We start from the raw sequence: 14,038 nt of genomic DNA, 5'->3' as shown, positions 1-14,038 counted from the left end.
CAGGGACGTGCGACTTGGGAGAAATGGGGTAGAAGAAATAAAGCATCACCCTTTCTTTAAGAGTGATCAGTGGAATTGGGACAACATCCGAGAGAGTAAGTAGATTAGCTTGAAACTTATATTTTTATTCAGTATTTGCATAAGGCTACTTAACAGTAATAATACAAATGAAAAACACTTTAAGGCTGTATAAACTAAGTAAATATTTTCTGGCTATCAAGAATTTTGCCTGAACTTTGTTATTTATCATTTATATTCTTAAACCTGTATCAGTAGGAGTTAGTAGGATAAATGTCTTCTTTCTGAAAGTATTCTCATATTTATTATTTTACTTTGTAGTTTTCTGTTTTGAATAGCAAAACTGGATGTTTTAGAAATCTAAGCAGAAAGGCTGCTTGTTGGGTTCTATTTCTGTCGGACTTTTGTTATTGTTGTTTTGATGAGTTGTCTTTTTTTTCCTTGTTTCAATTTTTTCTTAATCTGTGGCTAAGGCTACATTGAGAGTGGGCTTGTTGGTTTCATTGCCTTTTATTTAAGAAATTGTGAACTTGATTGCTGTAGGGAAAAAAAAAAAACAAAACTGCTTTGGTTGATGAGCTTGATCATAACTTCTAAAGATATGTTCACTGAAGTTTCTTAACATGGTGATTATATTTAGTGTTCCATTCTAAAATGTGATGACCTTTGCAAATACATTGTGTGCATAAGATATGCCATGTATTAAGGAACTCATGTAAATGTGAAAATACTTTGATTTAGGAATAAAAAAATATTCACAGTAATATTTAGAGATCTGCTGCATGATTAATACACATTTAACTAGCAGAACAACCTACATTATAGGCTGAATCTTGGAATTAAGTTGATCTTTTCTCTTCTTTCTGTAGCTGCTGCTCCTGTTGTTCCTGAGCTTAGCAGTGATATAGACAGTAGTAATTTTGATGACATTGAGGATGACAAAGGAGACGTGGAAACCTTTCCAATTCCCAAAGCCTTTGTGGGAAACCAGCTGCCTTTTATAGGATTTACCTACTATAGAGATAATTTGTATGTGAGACTTTAATGTGTATTTTTAGAAATATATTTGCAAATTTCTCATATAGCCTATCCTTTCTTTTTCACTCTAGATACTGAATTTATTCATTGTTTTATATTCATTTCTGTTCAATTGTAAAGATAGTAGAGATAATTCTTATGAAATAAATAGTATTTTTATATGCATAAAAATATATAGTGTCTTTAAAAATCTGTTGTAGGTTTAAAATACTGCTAGGTTTGTAATTTAGCTCTAAAATTACTTGTTGTTGGGTTGGGTGTTCAGAAAAATGTTTATGCAATATAATAGCTTGCTAGGGCATCAGTTGCCATCTACTTGCCTTTGTTTTGTTTGATTAATCATATTCAGTGTGTCTGAATAGATGTGAGTGAATTGTGAGTATTAAGTAAAAATGATAAGCTGATATGGATTTGAAAATGTCTTAAACATTAATCTTAGTTTTAAAAAGGCTCAAATCATTCTGATTCACTGGAGTAAAACAGGCTTCATTCTGAGAATCAGTTAGGACAAAATAAAATAAGGCTTGAGAGAAACGATTGAAATGTGTTTATTGAAGATGTTGCCAGAGTTGTTGAAAACTTGAATAAGAGCAGGAGGGACTTGTTTTTGTTTTTGACAGGTTGCTAAGTGACTCCTCTCAGTCTTGCAGAGAAAATGAATCGGTGCAATCTAGTAAAAATGAGGTTAGTGCCTTTTTTTTTTTCCTGTAAGTGTTAAGGAATGATTAACTAATTTTGTTAAATCTGTTAGGAGGAGGCAGAGTTTTAAGCAAGGAATCAGATATTCTGGGGAGCACTCTTTTTAATGCTCCTCAATAAAAATGATGGTTTCTATCTAGAAGACAGCAAGGAGGTAAATATATTTGAATTACGAAAGGAATCAAATAGTTCCCACTTACTTTGTGTGAACATGATATATCATTAAATACTGTAGATGTTTATTCACCAAACCATTAACAGTAAAGTGATTGTACCAGCTTATGAATGAACTGTTGTACTCGAATGTGAAGGTACCGTACTGTGACGATGAATGAATGAGTACACATTTTTCTCTGATTCTTCTGGCATTTACAATTTGGTTTGAAAACAAATGTGTAGGGCTCTGTTTGCCCCAAACAGCATCGCCCTTGGAAAGGTTGTAGTTTTTGGCTGTGCGCTGTGATTTGTGGCACATTTATCCAGAGCTTGGAAAATTAAGTTGTCAACTGTAGTGACAAAGGAATGTTTTTGAGCATAAACTTTCTCTCAGTTGAAGTGAGTGTGTGAAGCACGTTTATTGAGCTTTTGAAGATTGCCAACTGAATTTAAATATGCAGGTGAGAGGAGAATGCTACTAATTTTTCATGTATCTAGCTTACTTCATTACCCCACTTAACCATTTGTATTATTCAAGTGTAGTTTGTTAACATTTGTTAAAACTTACTTAATTGTTAAAATTTGAAAAGGAAAGGCGTAATGTAATGGACAACATAAATTTAAATGTGAGTGTTTATTGGGCTCCACGTCTTTCCTTCCTGTCATTGGTGAATGGAATAAAAGTTTTAGTTTCCCTTTAAATGAAAAAAAGCAACCGTTCTTTAAAATACAGTTTCATGTTTGTAACATTTGCTTTCTATTGTGACAGTTGTTAACATTTTGCATTTCACTTCTGACAACTTTTTTCATTCTCATTTTCTCAAGCAGTGAGTCTCTAGGTTTTGATGTCCTTTTCAGTGTCCCTGATTTGGGGATCTTATGATTTTGCTTGTTATCTGTGGGGAATAGAATAGGGATGAAGGAGGAAAAGAAATGTTTGAAAGCCTGAAGATGTGAAGCAATTTCAAAATTCATGTTTTATAATCTATTTTTTTAAATTTTGGGGTATTTGATTCATAATATCTTTTTTATATTAAGCACAACAAAACATTCCCAAACTTTAAAACTGTTTCTAATATTCTGCTTGTGAAATAATTCCTCTCTTTGTGAGGTCATGGAGCAAGTTTCGGAATGTTCTCTGGATATTGTCCAGTTTGGTCATATGCTCCCCCCCATATTTTAATTTTTAAATCGTATATAGAAGAAACTGTTCCAAAAATTCTGCTCCAGCTAAAAGACTCTAGGCAGGGAAAAAGTACAGCAAATGACCAGAAGCAACATTACTTGCTTAAAGAAATTTTATGACTGTCACTTTGTGGTATGTAATTGTGTGATGGTTAGCTTTAATGCAGCATGCAGCAAATGTTGTATCATAAAAATCATCAAGATTAATAACTTGTAAATGTGAGAAATAGAGATGAAATAACCTTCCGCTGATGAATTAAAAAAATCACACTTAATGGTTAAATTAATTTTCCATGCTTTCCCTATTTTGTTATTAATCCGCTTTATCCTTTTTTCATGTGATAACAGTCTTACTTAAAGACCATGCTTTTTTTGACTTTTTTTACTCAGTTTCAGAAAAAACTAAGCAAGTTAGAAGAGCAACTCAGTAATGAATTGCAAGCCAAAGATGAACTAGAACAGAAATACAGGTGAGATTGTTTTGACGTGTTTGGCATGTTTGTAAAGAAATATTATTACAAAATGGTTTGGCCTCTCCCCCCACTGCCTGCTTATCTCTGTACTTCCATAAGAATGTCTCTATTGTTTGAGTGACTTTCCCAGCCCTAGAAATTTAATGTGATTGCTGAAAATAGAATATCTTACAAAAAATTAATGAACACATCCAAACACCCTATTTTTGTGTGTGGTCAATAGGGTTTAAAAATATTTTTCTTATTCCTTCAGATCTGCTAATACTCGTTTAGAGAAGATAGTGAAAGAGCTAGATGAAGAGGTAAGTCAGTAGTTACTAATTACTGGAATTAAAACTTCAGCATTTGTATCTGAGTTTTTTCTTTAGGAACCAGCAGATCATTTTTGGTAGCTGTGTATTTATGGCAAGTGACACCAGTTGATTTGTTGGTATTTAGAGTGTGTTCTAACTGTATCAGTAAAAGGACTGTATTTTGCACACCTTTGCACCTCTGCAGAGGGCATGTAGAATGTAATGTGTTGTTCATACGGGTGCATGTTGAGATTGTACAGTACATGGATGTTTCATGGCTGCTAGGCAAGTTACAGCATTTGTTGAATGCAAACCGTCATACAGTCTTAGAATGATAAAAGCTCCTGGCACTAGTTGGTCTAGGATGGATGAACGTGTTCAAATGTTCTGATGCACTGTGTTTGCAGGAAGCAGATGGCACTTGTCTTTTTTCCACTTTGAAGTAAACTGAATCTGTTTTTTAATCACTTTAAGATTGCCAAGATCCTGTACGTAATAAATGGGACTTGTTTTGCTCTCTTAAATATATCCAGATAACTTCAAGGAAAAATGTAGAGTCTGCAGTCAGACAACTAGAAAGGGAGAAGGCTCTTCTTCAGCATAAGAATACAGAATACCAGAGAAAAGCAGAACATGAAGCAGATAAGAAACGCAATTTGGAAAATGAGGGTATGTTGAACCATGCTTGAAGGGTTCTGCTTTGATGTAGGTTTTTAAAAGATAAAAACTTTTTCACTACAGTGATTAACTGAATTGTTTTTGTTTTAGTTAACAGTTTGAAAGATCAGCTTGAAGATTTAAAAAAGAGGAATCAGAACTCTCAAATATCCAATGAGAAAATCAATCAACTACAAAGACAGGCATGCCAACTTTATATATGTATATTTTAAAATAATCTCTGAAGTTCAGATTTTATTGGTAATGATGGGAGTTTGAAAATGTGTAATGGAATTCTAAAAGCTGTTCTTTCTTGTCATGTATTCATATTCAAAAGTAATCTTGAAATACCCCCTCATTTCTTTATCTATTAAATCTAATATTTTATAATGGCAGTGGTAGATGTTACATTATAAACGTTTAGTCTAAAGTATGTTTTATCAATCCTAGTTGGATGAGGCCAATTCTTTGCTGCGATCGGAGTCTGAAACTGCATCCAGGCTAAGGAAGAACCAGACTGAAAGTACAAAGCAAATCCAGCAGTTGGAAGCTAATAATCGAGAGCTACAGGATAAGAACTGCCTGCTAGAGAATGCTAAGCTCAAACTGGAGAAGGACTTTCTCAATCTTCAGTCAGCTCTAGAATCAGAAAGGAGAGATCGAAGTCATGGATCAGAGATTATCAGTGATTTACAAGGTATTGCAACAAGTGTTTTGAAGTTAAGCTTATTTCTGGTTTCAGGAATAAAAACACATTCTGGTAATGTTATTTGAGTTTCAGACACAAACTAAATTATAGAGAGCTGTTTTATACAATGTTATTTAAGTTAGGACATGCATTACAGAGAAAACAAGTGGGAAGATACTTAAGATGAAAGTGTATGTTATTGATTTCTAAAACCACTGTGAAGAGTCTTAACAGTTAGAACCAGAACTTTTTATCAGTAAGTAGATACAGTGCATGTTTTTTCACAGACTACCCAGCCTCATTAATGTTTTGTTCATTTTTTAGGTCGAATATCAAGCCTGGAAGAAGAAGTGAAAAATGGAAAGAGTGCATTAGCCAAACTAGAAATGGAGAAAAGGCAATTGCAGGAAAAACTTACAGATTTGGAAAAGGTAACAGCAGTTCTTAGTGAACATTTGTGGTACATTCCTGTGAAATTCTTGCAGTTGGGATTTTTTTAATTGAGACATGGAGACAAAGTCTGTTTGAGAAATTAAGCCTTGTTTTCAGCATCAGTTCTTTTTCTGTGGATTTTTCTCATTGTTTTGGAAGTTTGAAAAATGGGGAAAGAAGACCCCATTTCTCTTATGATTTCAATTCACTGTATTTGTAAAGTTTACAGTAATGTACACCAATGTGTAGCTTAATCATGCAGTTGTAGCACTTCGTTTTTGCTATGAAATCTGACTTTTTTAAACTCTCAGTATTGCCAGAAATTATTTAAAAAAAAAAAAAAAAAAAAGGTATTGCTAATATTTTTTAGAATAAATTCTATAATATTTTGCAACTGGGAATTGCATTGCATACTTCTACAGCATTTTATCAATGCTTTTCTATGGGTAGTAGAAATGAATTTCTATGACCTTAGGATCTGTGCTGTGTCTTCTGCATACTTCCAAGCAGCATATTACTGTTGTCTGAAATTTTGTATCTAACCTGACATATTTAATATTTTATTTTAATGCCCTTTTCTTGTTTAACAGGAAAAGAGCAACATGGAAATAGATATGACATACAAATTCAAAGTTATGCAGCAAAATCTTGAGCAAGAGGAAGCTGAACACAAAGCCACAAAAGCGCGATTGGCAGACAAAAATAAGATTTATGAATCTATAGAGGAGGCAAAATCTGAAGCCATGAAAGGTATGTATTGGACATCACAGTTAAACTTAAGCATAAATTATTGAGGGTAGATAATAGAATTTTTTAATGATAGTAGAAGTTTAAACATAGTTACGTTTTCTCTATTCCCCTCTTCTTTTTAAAATATAATTAGCTTTGTAAATCAGTTGTAATCCTCCTGTTATTGTTCTTCTAGGTTTAAGGCAGGCAGCTTTAGTCTCTTTGAGTACAACAGAATTTCTGTTGCCAACATCACTAATCCATTTTCTGTGCTACGGTATTCTGAGCTAGGGTATTATTAAATTTATATTATTAAAACTGTTGGAAAGATATTCAGAAGATTATCTGTGTCCTTTGTCAGTGTTGTTAAATCTCTTTCTAAATAAAATATATGTTAACAGCTTAAAAATTTAAATAGATCACTAGATATTGTTAGACATAGTAAAGCCTTTGTTAGGCTTCCGTAGTCACTATGCATATTCTGGTGTATCTCCTAACAATTAAAATGTTCTAGAGAGAGGGATAATTAGCAGATGATTCCAGAAGATAGTTCTTATTTTTGAATTAAATTGCTTATGTTTATTCCAAGTGCTTAAAGAATAACCTATGGATCTTATCCTTCCAAATGCAGAACATTAACAAAAATGTTGAGCTTGCAGATGTTCCAAAAAAGCAAAATGATTCAGATGTATCATATGAGTCACTTGGTCCATCAGTTTTCTCAACAGCTTGAATTCTTTAATTGATTTCAGATTATCACAGTCAAAGCAATACTTGATCTATAGGTAGAAAATATTTTTTTAAGAGGAAAGCCACTCTTTTATCCCTCTCAAATGCATTGAAAATAAACTGGAATTTATATTGAAACTCAAGCGTAAGTAATAGTTCTCAGGCAGAAATGTGTGCAAAGAATCCTCTGGGATGCTTTTTCACAGTTTACTGTGAAAAATTTAATGAACCACTTTTCAGCAGTCTCTGTCATAACTGACAACCATTAGTTAGTGTGGGTAGATGTTCTTCCTCACCTCCCTCACCCCTTTAAACTCCCTGTTTTACACTGACTCATTTGCAGGCTGACCTTAAATCTCTTTCTTCACAGAAATGGAGAAGAAACTTTTGGAAGAGAGAGCTTTGAAGCAAAAAGTGGAAAATCGGTTGTTAGAAGCTGAAAAGCAGCGCTCCATGTTGGATTGTGATCTCAAACAATCACAGCAGAAAATAAATGAACTCCTTAGGCAAAAGGATAAACTAAATGAAGATGTATGTAACAGTGACAAAAGAAGTCTTAAATGGAAGTTAGCTTTAAATGTCTTTGTGTTTTCCTTTTGTTATAGCCATATTTAGGGTGTTTGTGAATGTAAATGGCAGTAATTCTTACTTCTTTGTATTTGGAGCTTTAAAAAGTCAACTTTACAGAGTGGTTTCATTCTCCAGCATTACTGATATCAAAGTTTTTATTCTGGAATGTAAAATGCTAAGAAATTGACACATAGAAAGACTAGGTTATTTATTGTGAACTAATAATGTTATTCAGATTTATCTATTAAACAATGTGTGAATGTTGTACAATAATGTATGAGGATCGCTCCAAAAGTAATGCCTCCTATTTTACTATGTTGGCCCACAATGTCATAGATGGATGTTGGTGGTATAGCAGTAAAGGTTGAACATTTCTGCCATGTGACAGATGGCAGCATAGGTGCAGTCTGACAAAATGCCACCTGTCATGGAAGTGCTTATGAAGCGAAGGTTCACTGAATTCCTCCATGCAGAAAAAAATGCACCCATTGACATTCACTAATACTGAAGGAACACTGTGTGCAACTTTGTCAAATCCTATTAAACCAATACAAGGCCAAAGGTGAGAGCTTCCTGGATCACATCATTACCAGTGATGAGATGTGATGTTATGCTACAAGTGAGTCAAAACAACAGTCCATGGTGAGGCAACATGTGAATTCCTCATAGAAAAAAAAGCTCAAGATGCAGCCCTCAGTGAGTAAACTGACATGCCCTGTCTTTTGAGATAGGAAAGCAGTGATACTTCTGGACTTCTTCGAACACAGACAAACCATCACTTTTGGCCTTAACATTGCAACATTGACTAAGCTGACAGCTCGAACTTACAGTCAGGTCAGAGAAGACAATCTTTCTCCTGCAACATGATAACTCCAGGCTCCATACCAGTTTGAAGACCATGGAACACACTGCCAGTCTTAGCTGTACTGTCTCACCACACACACACTGTATGTAGTCCAGATTTGACATGTTCTGACTTACATCTGTTTGGGCCGATGAAAGATGGACAGCATGTGTAGCATTTTCCTAGAAACAGTGCCATTGTAGCAGCTGTGAAACAGTCAGTCACCTCCACTAGTGCAGATTTTTATCAGTATAGTATGCAGGCTCTTGTTCATCACTGGTAAAAATTCATAGCTAATGGTGGTGGTGATGTTGAAAAGTAGTAGCTGAGAATTGATTGTATAGTGTGATTTTCCTCTCACTTTCTGTACTTTCTTTGGAAATAAATAGGAGGCATTACATTTGGAGCAAATTATATAGGAAGTGTCAATAAGAAACACTGTTTGCATGTTACTTCCCTATGTAGATTCATAACCCTCATGTTTCTGTTAATTTTGTAGGTTAAAAACCTGACTTTAAAAATAGAGCAAGAAACACAAAAGCGTTGTCTCACTCAAAATGACCTCAAGATGCAAACACAACAGGTCAACACCTTAAAAATGTCAGAGAAGCAGCTAAAACAGGAGAATAACCATCTTCAGGAAATCAAATTAAGTCTGGAGAAACAAAATAATGAACTCCGCAAGTAAGCAGAGTTGCTCTATTTTACTTTTTTTTGAAATATTGCTGATTTGTAGTTTTTGTAAAAGCCAAGAGCCACATGGATCTTGAAGATTTGTGCTGAAAACCTAAAATAAGAGAAGAAAGTGTAAAAGAAAATGGGGAGGTGGGGAGAACAGAATAATTGGAGGAGTTAAGAACCATGGATTTAGCAGAATGCTTTGGTAAATTGATTTATTGCAAAAAAATATTGACAGTCTAAGAGAGCTTATCAGAGTTGGCCGGTAATGCTAATACAGAGCTGAGAAGTGTAAGCAATGGAAATATCCTGTATTAAAGGTCAACCTGCTAGGCTTCAGATAGGCAGGGATTGTGTTAAATCCTAGCAATTCTTCAGGTTCTTACAATGAATAATTTGATTAATAATAACTATTTAAAAAAGTACACAAAGAACATTATTGTGACTGAAAAAAACAAACAAGTTTAGCGTGTAGATCATGTGTAACTTTGCTCTTCTATGACTTCTGAAGGTTTATGTTTTGCTTCATCTTTTCTTCAATCAAGATGCAGTTAATCACGTAGAAAACTGAATGTGGCAATTGCCATAACAAAATAATGGTGGAAATCTTTTCTGCTACTTTATTCATCTTTTTTAATGTGACTGAGTGACTTTCTGAGTTATTTTAATAGGTGAATTCAAGAAACGATTCTTGACGAAGAAAACAGAATTTCTCAGAGACTGTTCTCTAGCAAACAAGAAACCCAAAACAATCTGTCAGATCAGTGATGTTTTACATGGAAATAACATTCTGTCAGTGGCTGTTTGCTTTATCAGTGACACTGTTGTAGCTAGTATGCTAGCTGTATTAAACTAACAAAGACTCAGGTTGAACTGCAGAATATAAATAATGTGAATGCAACCATTTCTGTTTTCTTGTTTGGAATCTTCATATCTTTTCTTCGATGTATTTTATTACTTTCTAGAGAACGTCAGGATGCAGATGGACAAATGAAAGAGCTTCAAGACCAACTTGAAGCTGAACAGTATTTCTCGGTATGTTTTATGCTTCATTACTTTTATACCAATCTGTTTACGTATAACATTATTTTTTCTCTCAGCCATGAAGCACTTCATCCTTCTAATTTACAGTTAATTCTTATTCCTGGGTCTGCGTTCATTCTTGACTACAGCCCTGTTACCACTCCTTGCTCTTGATCTCTAAGCGTTCAGAAAGAGTTCATATTAAGAAATGTACCAGCTTTGGAAGGGCATCCCAAGCACAGGTTAAGGGAAGGAAGAAGTTGAGCAGCTCATTCCATAATGTGAATAATTTTCTGGACATTTCAAGACTTTTGGATTCAGGATCTGGTCCAGGCAGCGTTGAAGCTGTATTGAAACAATCATGGCATTACCAAACGTATGCATTTAAGGCTTAGAAGAAAGTTATTGCATAATAACCAAACTCTGCAAAGACCCATTGAGAGATTTTGCTTCAGTGTAATAGGCACAGTAAATAGGGATTGTTGTTAGAAATAATCACTAACATATAAGAGTTAAATTAATAGTGCACAGCCAATCATACTAAAACAAAAGGCCAAGGGTCTTGCTTGAGAATTTAAGGAAACTCATATTTTGGTCTTGGTCTTTATATCAGTAAGGAGGATGAGTAGCTCGTCAAAAACTGCACATGTCAAACAAGAAGAGAAAAGGGAACGTTCAAGTCAGCTGATTGCTCTGGATGGACCAGAGAGAGAATCCTGAGAGACTTCATCATGAAAGCCTTGCACTAAATCCACTGGCAATTATCTGTCAGTCAGCCATTCTTAGTGTACAGAGCAGTGTAATTTTTCTTTAATTTCCTGTATAGCTCGAGGTTTGTATTCCCTAATCTATTTTTCTCTTCCTCCTTTGTCTTCTTCCTCTTGGGCTCTCATATTGTTACCATGCAATTGTATGGTTAAAATCCAAGTTCTACCTAATCTATTTCTGACAAGGTTTTAAAATAGTAGAGAAAAGAAAATTCAGTTTGCCAGTCTTATACACAGTATGCTTACAAATGTATAAATTAGATCTCACTCATCTACCTGATCAAAATACACAGGATTTTTTTTTTGGGGGGGTGGAGGGCAGGGAGAGTGGGTTTATTTTGTTGTTGTTTAAAAAAAACAAGGGAGCACCAGGCAAATAGCAACAACAAAAAATAAAGCAAATAATATTTGGAAATTATGACCTTCGATGACCTTCACTTAAATGTAGAGGAAGCTTTGGACGGTTATGCTTGAACTGAGCATATGGTTAAAGAACAGCATACCATATCATCTTGTATCAGTTTTTGTGTACCTTCAAGCTAGATTATGTAAGTCACATCCTTTTCTTTTTTACTTCAAATTCTCTATAGACTCTGTATAAGACACAAGTTCGAGAACTTAAAGAAGAATGTGAGGAAAAGACCAAACTTAGCAAAGAGATGCAGCAAAAGATACAAGAGTTACAGGATGAGAGGTACTGGTTGTACTGTTAATATATAGATCAGGATAACTTTCTCTTATTTTTGTTCAAGTGGGTTTGGTGGTTTATTTTGTTTTGCTTTGTTGTTTGTTTTGTTTTAAGTAACCTCCTATTTTTTGAGTTAACAGTATATCAATAATTCGCAGAGATTCCTTGGCAGCACAGCTAGAAATCACTTTGACAAAAGCAGATTCAGAACAACTTGCACGTTCCATTGCTGAAGAACAGTACTCTGATTTGGAAAAAGAGAAGATCATGAAAGAACTGGAGATTAAAGAAATGATGGCTCGGCATAAACAGGAGCTTACTGAGAAGGATGCCACCATAGCCTCTGTGAGTAATATACATCAGTATTTTGGTAGGAGTGTACATGAGCATGAGTTTCATTTGCAGTTTGAATTATCCATTGTTGTTTAGCATACTTAAATGTGTTATGCATTTAACTATTTACTTTCTTTGAATTAACTAGTTAATTCAATATATATATATATATCTTGTACCCTGTTTCTTCCCTGTATCTCTTCTGTGTCCCTGTGCTAGTCATCTTACACTTGTTCTGGTTTCTGTCTGAAACATTTCCTTCTATGCTGTAGAGTTTTCATATGTCATTCATTTTTAGATACATGGTCACATATACTTTCTGTTTGTAGTTGGAGGAAGCAAATAGAACGCTAACAAGCGACGTGGCTAATCTTGCTAATGAGAAAGAAGAACTAAACAATAAACTGAAGGAGGAACAAGAACGTATGTATTCTCTGAATCAAATACAATTCATTATGCCTATAGTTTTGTTTCTAAAAATACTATTTTCTTTTGTAATGTGCTTTCATTTATATCTTTTTATTTGTTTGTTTAAATTACCTTGTTACAGAAATTGCGAAGTTAAAAGAAGAAGAAGCAAATATAGGAAATATTAAAGCACAGTTTGAAAAACAACTGTTGAATGAAAGAACACTGAAAACCCAGGTAAGCAAATATATCTGAAGAGATAAGTGTCCGTGATTTAATAATGAAGTATTCATATTTTTACTAAAAAACTTAACAGTTCATTCTTTTCCTGATGAAGTAAAATATGTCAAATTTATCTTTTTTTGCCTCTGCTAAGTACACTTCCAGTGTAGTGAAATTGCATCCTCATCAATTATTGCAGAGAAAGTCCTAATCTTCATGCAGTCCACCAACATAAGTCTTGATTTCAGTCAAATGAATTTTTCACTTGATTTATATTCCTCTGTAATTACCATAAAATGTTAATTCTGATTTTCGTATCAGATGTTTTTAAACAGTAAGTGGCATTTAAATCCACTAGCTAATTGAAACTGAAGAGCATTTACATGAGTAGAAGTCTTCTAAAGAAACATTTCTTTAAAGTGAAAATGGCAGCATTACCTTTATTCAGTTTTGATTAATGCAAGTAACTTTCTACTACCAGATATGCAGATATCATAGTTCACAGATTAAGAATGCTTGATCACAGATAGTGGAGAAGACTATTTCTTTGCAGCATAGCTCTGTATTTATTTGTTTGTTTTTTGCTTCTGTTTCCTTCATGTGAAGGCTGTGAATAAATTGGCTGAGATCATGAATCGGAAGGGTCCAGTCAAACGTGGAGCTGACACCGACGTACGGCGGAAGGAAAAGGAAAATAGGAAACTGCATATGGAACTGAAATCTGAACGAGAGAAGTTAACACAAATGATGATCAAATATCAGAAAGAAATTAATGAAATGCAGGCAGTAAGATCCTCTTAAGTATAAGCACTGATAACATTTTCTGTAATGTTTAGTGAAATTGTTTGGTCTTGTAAGGTAGTGTATACAGTCTTTATTCCTGAATTTCCTCAATTGGAAGAAAGATGCAGAACATGTATTGAGACTGACTGCAAAACCTCCATAATTTTAAATTCAAATTTTCTTTGAGTAGCAGAGTATCCTGACAATAGGAAATCTTTATTTTTATCCTTACAGCAAATAGCAGAAGAGAGTCAGATACGAATTGAACTCCAGATGACTCTGGACAGCAAAGACAGTGACATTGAACAGCTTCGGTCACAGCTACAGTCATTACACATTGGTCTAGACAACAGTAGCATAGGCAGCGGACCTGGAGATGCTGAGGCAGATGATGGATTCCCTGGTATGTTATTCATATTAATATTTCTACTTGAATTGTTTTTTTTATCTGTTTTACCATGGAAACTGAAGTATTTGATATTTCTGGGGCTTTTTATCTTAATGTGTTTCTATCACTGACCAATGCTTTGATAGAGTTCACTATCCATGCACTAACTACTTCTATTGGTAATCATACTTCATTCTTAAATTTATTTAAAGATGTTTCTTTAAAAAACGGTATTGT

At 34.2% G+C, this 14,038-nt stretch overlaps 1 protein-coding gene across 3 annotated transcripts in view; it reads left to right on the top strand.

Annotated features, from left to right (window-relative positions):
- Nucleotides 1-14,038, top strand: part of ROCK2 (Rho associated coiled-coil containing protein kinase 2) — a 94,242-nt gene that overhangs the window by 67,896 nt on the left and 12,308 nt on the right. For all 3 annotated transcript variants that reach the window (XM_085218018.1, XM_085218017.1, XM_085218019.1), the window contains exons 8-26: nucleotides 4-95; nucleotides 888-1,047; nucleotides 1,677-1,740; nucleotides 3,487-3,566; nucleotides 3,823-3,871; nucleotides 4,396-4,531; nucleotides 4,631-4,722; nucleotides 4,970-5,216; nucleotides 5,532-5,638; nucleotides 6,230-6,389; nucleotides 7,468-7,628; nucleotides 9,011-9,195; nucleotides 10,155-10,224; nucleotides 11,570-11,673; nucleotides 11,826-12,012; nucleotides 12,330-12,423; nucleotides 12,551-12,645; nucleotides 13,237-13,416; nucleotides 13,648-13,816. In XM_085218018.1, the coding sequence (XP_085074144.1) occupies nucleotides 4-95; nucleotides 888-1,047; nucleotides 1,677-1,740; nucleotides 3,487-3,566; nucleotides 3,823-3,871; nucleotides 4,396-4,531; nucleotides 4,631-4,722; nucleotides 4,970-5,216; nucleotides 5,532-5,638; nucleotides 6,230-6,389; nucleotides 7,468-7,628; nucleotides 9,011-9,195; nucleotides 10,155-10,224; nucleotides 11,570-11,673; nucleotides 11,826-12,012; nucleotides 12,330-12,423; nucleotides 12,551-12,645; nucleotides 13,237-13,416; nucleotides 13,648-13,816 (2,432 nt within the window). The remainder of the gene's footprint in view (nucleotides 1-3; nucleotides 96-887; nucleotides 1,048-1,676; nucleotides 1,741-3,486; nucleotides 3,567-3,822; nucleotides 3,872-4,395; nucleotides 4,532-4,630; nucleotides 4,723-4,969; nucleotides 5,217-5,531; nucleotides 5,639-6,229; nucleotides 6,390-7,467; nucleotides 7,629-9,010; nucleotides 9,196-10,154; nucleotides 10,225-11,569; nucleotides 11,674-11,825; nucleotides 12,013-12,329; nucleotides 12,424-12,550; nucleotides 12,646-13,236; nucleotides 13,417-13,647; nucleotides 13,817-14,038) is intronic.

This window comes from Meleagris gallopavo, chromosome 2 (genome assembly GCF_905368555.1).
Source record: "Meleagris gallopavo chromosome 2, MGAL_WU_HG_1.1, whole genome shotgun sequence".
Taxonomy (NCBI): domain Eukaryota; kingdom Metazoa; phylum Chordata; class Aves; order Galliformes; family Phasianidae; genus Meleagris; species Meleagris gallopavo.
The sequence above is the reverse complement of the archived record's forward strand: the minus strand, read 5'-3'. Positions and strand labels throughout refer to the sequence as shown.